Source organism: Tyto alba, unplaced genomic scaffold (genome assembly GCF_018691265.1).
Source record: "Tyto alba isolate M040663 unplaced genomic scaffold, T.alba_DEE_v4.0 Super-Scaffold_34, whole genome shotgun sequence".
NCBI lineage: Eukaryota > Metazoa > Chordata > Aves > Strigiformes > Tytonidae > Tyto > Tyto alba.
Genome location: NW_024881309.1, coordinates 3139108 through 3146555, shown reverse-complemented (window position 1 = coordinate 3146555; position 7448 = coordinate 3139108). Strand labels below are relative to the sequence as shown.

The 7448-nt window shown below is 49.1% G+C and overlaps 1 protein-coding gene across 3 annotated transcripts in view; it reads left to right on the top strand.

Annotated features, from left to right (window-relative positions):
- Positions 1 to 313: 313 nt before the first annotated feature.
- The window catches only part of DPYSL2 (dihydropyrimidinase like 2), a 56474-nt gene continuing 49339 nt past the window's right edge, over positions 314 to 7448 (top strand). The window contains exons 1-3 of one of the 3 annotated variants that reach the window (XM_032989968.2): positions 314 to 446; positions 535 to 695; positions 1381 to 1750. In XM_032989968.2, coding sequence (XP_032845859.1) covers positions 1400 to 1750 — 351 coding nt within the window. In that variant the 5' untranslated portion in view covers positions 314 to 446; positions 535 to 695; positions 1381 to 1399. Of the gene's footprint in view, positions 447 to 534; positions 696 to 923; positions 1015 to 1380; positions 1751 to 7448 lie in introns of those variants that run through there. The other 2 variants (XM_032989970.2, XM_032989969.2) reach the window with 2 other exon arrangements.

Sequence of the window (7448 nt, the reverse complement as noted above, 5' to 3'; positions counted from 1 at the left end):
GGGTGTGTGTGGGGGGGTGTGCGAGTGCCTGGACGTGGCTCTGACCCATATCCCCCCCGCGGGCCGGGCGGCGGGTGGTGCTGAAGGGACAGCGCCGGCGGCCCGGCCCGGGGGGGCCCGGCTCGCCCCGGCCCGGCCCGGGGGGGCCCGGCTCGCCCCGGTCCGGCCCGGGGGGGCCCGGCTCGCCCCGGCCCCGCTCGCCCCGGCCCGGCCCGGGGGGGCCCCGCTCGCCCCCCTGCCGCTTCGCCTCCGTCCCCCCAGCGGTGTCAGCACGGGCGGGAGCGGGGAGGCGAGGGGCTGCTGCTCTGTCCCCTCCTCTAGAAACCTGCATTTAGCCGGAGCCGCCTTTGGCTGCCTCCCCTGATCCCCCGCAGGGAGAGACTGGGGGCTGCTGGCATTGCAGAGGCTTAATTGACTTGCAAGGTCACTAATTTGGGCTCCTGGAGGTAAGTCCTGGTTCACGGCTCATTTTCCCCTCTCCCTCGTTTCCCACACCCCTCTCCCATCTGTCTCTCTTTCTCATTTTCTCTCCAGTGCCATCAATCAACCCTTTTCCCCTTCTGAAGAGGCTCTACCCGAGTCACGGCACCAGCGATGCCCCAAAACCCAGAAAGATGAGTCAGCGTTTTGCCTCCCTCTAACCCAACCGCGATCTCATCTGCTCCCCGCCCTCCGGCTCCGCTGCTTTGAGAAAAGTGAGGAACAATAGGATTCCCGGAGCACTCCCCGGCTCCACCATTGCGGGGCTAGGGGAGGAAGGGGAAAGGGTGGTGGGAGGAAGGAAGAAATCTTTTTCTCCCTTGCCTTGGGAACACGCCTCCAGAGCAGCCGGAGGTGAGGGGGGTGCTCGGTCCCCATCAGCCTCTGTGCAACTTGTAGCAGTAGCAGCACGCTGGGGAAGGGGAGGGGGGAAAGGGTGTGTGTGATGGGGGCTGTTGCTCCAACCTGATCGAGTCCATTTGCCAATTCACCACTCGCATCACTTCCGGAGCAGTCCTCAGTTTCTGCTGCAGAGTGAGGATTTTTTTTTTTTTTTTTTTTCCTCTCTCCTTTTCCCTCCCTCCCCATCTGGATGCTGGGAACTCAACACCTCCTCCCTTGATTGCAGCAGGATCTGCCCCAACCTTCCCTCAACTTTGCACTGCATCAAAGAAAACAGAGCGAGCCACAGGCTGTGTTGTACCGATGGGGGCAGCGGACCTGCCAGGCACAGCCCTTTGCAACTGATGTTGCTGTATCTCTAGGACCCAGAGCGATCTCTCTTTTTTTTTTTTTTTTTTTTTTTTTTTTTTTTTTTTTCCCCTCACCTCTTTTAGTGTGTGTGTGTGTGTGTGTGTGTGAAGGATCCTCCTGGTTACCGCTGTTATTATTTTCCCTTAGCAGGGAGACCACACGAGCCATGGCTGAGAAAAAGCAGTCTGGCCGGCAAGGCGAGGAAGAAGAAATGCCAGCCTTCTTCAAAAACCTGGGCTCGGGCAGTCCCAAGCCCCGGCAGAAATTCTGTGGCATGTTCTGCCCGGTGGAAGGCTCCCTGGAGAACAAGACCATCGACTTTGACTCCCTCTCGGTGGGCCGCGGATCTAACAAAGTCGTGGCAAAGCAGAAGGATGTTGCCCACCTGGGTCCGGATGCTCAGTCCGTCTATTCCAGGCAGAGCGGGAAGGGAGGGGAACCATCTGTTGATTTCGGGAGAAAGGTGGAGATCAGGAGTGCCACTGGGAAGGAGGCGCTGCAGAACCTGAATGACAAGGTGGGTGCATATATACAGATATGTGTGTGTGAGATGCAACTTGAACACGCGACAGGCTGCAGAAGGGATGCATCCTTTCCACCCTGCAGTTTCTTGATTTTATGTCCCTTGCATGTATGTGGCAGTCGATGTTCTCCTCTAAGAAGCAGCACCTCTACTAGAGCATTCTTGCCAGACCTCTAATGTTATCTGTGTGCTCTCTGCAGGTGTGTGTGTATGTGCACAGGGAGCAGGGCAGAAGAAGAAAGGAGCCCCTGCACCCACAAACACCTTCCCTTTCCCCACCCTGCCTTCCTATTTGGTGATAGGGATGGACTTTTTTTGTTTCTTAGGCAATTCCCCCCAGCTCAACAGTAGCAAAATGCCCCACCCAGCTAGTGAATGCAGCTCAGAAATGCAATTGTTAGCAAAAGAGCATCAATGAGCCTCCACCTACAGGGATCAAATCCCTGCAGGCTTCTTCCAGGGGAAACTCCTACCCCCTTCTCCCAGGGGAGGACAGACTCCAGAGTGACCCCTGGGATCTGTATTTCAATGCCAGTTTTGATCAAGGCCTCTGGCTACAGTGGGAATTTTTGCCTCGGAAGATCTGGGACTTTCACAGGAATGTGGCTTTCTCTTAGAAATCCACTGAACTCCTCCCAGTCTTTTAAGACTCCTGAAGCTATTTTCTCACTCTCTGTATGTGTTATGGTATAATAAAGCCTATTCTCTTCCTGAGGCAAAGCCCATTCAACCCATAGGTCTAGCTGACCGTGCACATTTGCTTTCCTCCATAAATAGATTTAAGCAAGCTTTATTCAGATCTGAGCCATGAAATACTCTGTGTGTTCCTCTGACAATGCTGGCTCCTGTGCATAGGCTGGAAGAGTGGAAATGAATGAAGCAGCCACCAGCAAACTGATAAACTCCTAGCATACTGGGAAAGAGTTTCTGTGAGTAGTCCCCCAGCGGGTTTATGGAGCAGTCCATCCTTCTGGAAGCTGTTTCTAGCATGTGCCTCCTGATTTTTAATAATGGTATGGATTGCATACATGGGGCAGAAGTCTGCCTGGAATTTATAATCTGGGCTTGATCGCCACTTTCTCCTGCTTTCAGAGATGTGAAGTATTACTAGGGGTGTTACTGGGGACTCATCCTCCCCAGATCAGACTCTACTCTGCTTCTCCCTACTGCAGTAACCCAAGGGCTCCCTCCAGCCATATTTACATGGGTGAGCAACTGCTGTTTACGCTGAGATCACAAAGGTAGGCCCTGATTTTTGGAAGTGCTATTCACCAACCTTATAATTAGGAGTGGGATACACTCCACGTCGCTTCAAATCCGATTTGCCAAACCCAGACAAAAGTTTGCCACTACAAATGCCTATGGTTTGATTTGACCATGTTGAAGTGCCTACTAACTTTCCATGATTAATTTGTCTTGTTGGTCTACCAAAGAGCATCTCAGGAATAAAGGGTATACACCGTTTCAGCTTTGTGAGTCAAAGGTTTTGGAATTCAGGACGTTTTCAGAACTCATTTTGGACAATTTGATGCGGTGATGTCCTGCAGGACCTAAGTATAAACAGGTGATATATTAATTCTGAAAAGATTAATTATTTTGTGATTGGAGGGTACCAGTATAATAAAAGACTGCAAGTACAATATGGTGAAAAATTAGAAGTCCACAGAGAATATTAATCACATTTTTTTTTTTAAGTGTGTCTTTTGGTTCTATATTTAAAGATTGTCATATTAATGTTGACTGAGGGTATGAAATGACTGGATAGTGCAAAATATTTGAGTTGTTTCTCATTAGCTTTATATAACACTGATGCCAATGGATTGTGTAGTGAGGGGTTGTGAGCATTTGGGTAAGTGTAGTCTTTTATTATAGATGTCTTGCTATGGATTGGCATTTTATTGAAGGAGTGTTTTAGCTTTGATTTTCCAGCAGACTGCATCTATAACTGGAATCACTGGTTAAATACTCAGCAGGCAAAACTGGCTTTACTTCAGTGTAGTTGATAGAAGTGTGTTTGTGATGATAATCAAAGCTCAATATATCAAAAAAAAGGTAAAGAAAAATAATGTTGCAGGAAGTGGCATTAAAGAAAGTGGTGCATTAAAATAATTTCTGATTGGAGTTAAAAGGCTTCTGAAGTTTTGCAGCTTAATTTGGCCCTTTATTTTCAAACCTCTATCTTAAGCATTTAATAACAAATCTGAATTAGGGTCTCTCTGGAGAGACTGTACACTATTTCCATGTGATAGGAATCTAAACTGTAGTGGAAAGGAATAGTATGCTAATTTATAGGATCTTGAATTTATAACTTGCATTAATTATTTCACAATAGGCTGGAAATCTTACTGCTTCTTTTTCCTTAGCGTGAAGCTGACAAAAGTTGCAGTTTTTATCAATGCTTGTAACAATTGGCATATGGGACGGCCCATGCTCTGTTTCAGGAACCAAAGGACCATATCGTGAGCTGATGGGAATGGGTGCTGATTGACTGGAGGCAGTGGAGATAGCTGGAAGTATTTTAGCCAGTGACTGGCTCCAAAGTGGATTTAAAAGAGCCATCCTTTCTGTCACTGGATAGAAAGATCTTGTATTAATCTCCACTGAAATAATTATCAAAGCAAGATGAACAAGCTATTTTTTATTTTCCCGAGTTCTTAACTGTCCAGAGGATAAAAAAAGGAATGTAATTATTCCACATTAAATTGCAATATATTGTTCTGCAGGCCAAGATACGGGTAATCAAATCTCTTTGCGTCTATCCTGTCTAGGGTATTCTATAGGCATCTATCATGGCCTCGCTTTATTGCCTCAGGGCCAGGATGCCTCATAATTCAGGGTTAAGATCATCTCCAGAGGCACCAGGAAGACGCTCAATCTTAGTTTAAGCAGCTCTTTCCAGTTAGGCCTCTGGAGGCAGTGTGACCTATTCAACAGGTCTGCAACTCAGCAGATCTGAGGCAAGCTCTGCTACTTCCCAGCTGCCAGGCCCTGGAGAATTAGCTGTGCTTCTATTTCCCGTCGTAAACTTTGTCATCTTCTCCGCTTGGACTGTTCATGCCTGGTCCTGGAGCTGCTTGTTCAATGTCTGAGCAGTGCTCAGTGCTTCGAGGCCCTGACCTCAGCTGGGCCACCACTGCAGTCTAACAAGAACATTCAAAGCCACGATTTCTTGAAAGAGACAGTAAACACTTGGCCTGGCTTTCATGACTTGCTGTGCACCTGCAAGCCCATTTCCTATGGTGGGATTTGGTATTTAGACAGCATCAGGGCAGGGACCTGTGGAACTTACTCACAGCACTGCTTTGCAGTAGTCAGTGCAGAAGCTGCAAACTGCCTTATCTCAGAGCAAGGGGACTAATAAAATGGCTTCCCAGGGCATTAGGCCTCTCTTCCTCAGATGAACAGTCTTGAGACACGTGCGTTCATCTGGGTCTTGAAAAGCCTTGGCCATCGCTTGCTTGACCTGGGTCATTTGTCTGTATTTCCCACATTTCCCATGTATATAATTGGTACTCCTTCTGTCTTGTTCATCTGTTGAGATTCTTTGGGAGAGACACAGTCTTTCAGGGAACATCTATAGGGAAAAGCAAGGTTTGGTTTCAAGAGGGATCAGCAAGCCTGGGGCTTGCTTTAATTTAGTTTGCATAGAGAGCCTGACTAGGAGCTAAGATACTTCAACAGCAGTACAAGCCCTGGGTCCCCAGATCTCTTCTTGAGTTGCTAGCTAAAGTTCCCATTGCTGTGTTGTCATTACTCCAGTGAGTCTGGTGGTTCCCCTGGGCAAGTCAATCACCTTTACATACCATTTTGCATCCCTTAGAAATGGCTCGTGGACCTTTGGGAAGTGCAGAGCACTGGGTGTGAACTACTGGTCTAACCCAACAAAGCTATGTCCTATTGTAATACGATAAGTAACAATAATGAATAAACAGAGACTATGAAAATATTTTTATTTTAGAATTGACAGGAGAGGAATCACTTGCAAAACAGTGTCATGAAGCTTTTGACACGACTGGACTTTTCGCTAAGACCTCAAAGTTCTCACCATAATGGTTGTTCATTCCTGGAGAGAAATAATGAAGAACAGGACATTGTTGAGAGCTCAAATAATCATATACTCTGGAACATTAATGGAACTGTTGTGTAAAACAAAGAAGCTGTTCCAGACAGCTGGAAATGTAGTTCTGAGTTTAATTTGTTACAATGCCTGCAATTTCTCTAGCCTTGTTTTGACAATTATTGCTTGCAAAATAATCATACAGGAGGATGACTTGCTTGTTCTTCCAATGGATCATAATAGTTTGTCTGACTACTGAAAAAAAAAGCCATAGAGAATCTAACAATAATGAGCACAAATGCCAAATTCCTCTCAACTTTTAGACCCCTCTCAAAGCCATCAATCTGCATAGCGGGGAGGGGCCATACATCCAAAGGGTGTCTTGTGGAGTGGTCTGTTAGTGTTATATCAGGATTTTACCAATCCCACACTCTCTCTCAGCAGAAATGAGCATGTGGCTTTGATACTGGGCCAAAGACTGGAGGGAAAACTTAAATACCTGGGGCCAGATCTCCCCACTGGGTTTGGAGCTGAGCCAATTCAGAGGTCTGGTCGTTCAGCAGCACCTTGTGATGCAGGGGGACAGATGCAGTATCTGGCACGATGAGACTGGCAGCTTTGCGTGCCCCGTATGCCAGCGCTATGGCCGCTATTTGACATGAGCCCTCTGTTTCTAGTAGGTGCTAAGCAGTCGTTTAGCTCTGCCTGAAATTTTTTACCTGCAGGACCATGTCTAACTCCCCATATCTCTTGTATGTCTTGTGACACATTCAATCTGAGTCTGTCTTGTGTGGTCGAGTTATACATTTGGGAAATGATGTAGGCAGCAAAGCTTACGTGAAGTTGATATGTGTGTTCTGCGTGAACTCTCTTCTCCTAAAAAGGGACAGCACCTGGGTTAGTATTGGGACCAGTGCTGTTTAACACCTTTGTTGGGACACGAACAGTGGGATCGATGCACCCTCGGGGAGTTCACCAATGACACCGAGCTGTGTGGTGCGGGGACACGCTGAGGGCAGGGATGTCATCCAGAGGGACCCGTGCAGGCTGGAGAGGTGGGCCTGTTTGAACCTCATGGAGATGAACAAGGCCAAGGGCAAGGTCCTGCCCATGGATTGGGGCAATTCCAAGCACAAATCCAGGCTGGGCGATGACAGGATGGAGAGCAGCCCTGCGGAGAGGGACTTGGGGGTGTTGGTGGGTGGAAAACTGCCCGTGAGGCAGCACCATGTGCTCACAGCCCAGAACCCACCCGTGCCCTGGGCTGCAGCCAGAGCAGGGGGGGCAGCAGGGCCAGGGAGGGGATTCTCCCCCTCTGCTCCGCTCTGGGGAGACCCCCCTGCAGTGCTGGGGCCAGCTGGGGGGCCCCCAACAGCAGAAGGACCCGGAGCTGCTCGAGCGGGGCCAGAGGAGGCCACGGAGATGCTGGGGGGGCTGGAGCAGCTCCCCTGGGGGGCCGGGCTGAGAGAGTTGGGGGGGTTCAGCCTGGAGAAGAGAAGGCTCCGGGGAGCCCTTCGAGCGGCCTCCCAGGGCTTAAAGGGGGGGCAGGAGAGGTGGGGAGGGACTCTGGGTCAGGGGGTGGGGGTAGGACGAGGGGGAATGGTTTTAAACTGGCAGAGGGCAGATTTAGATGAG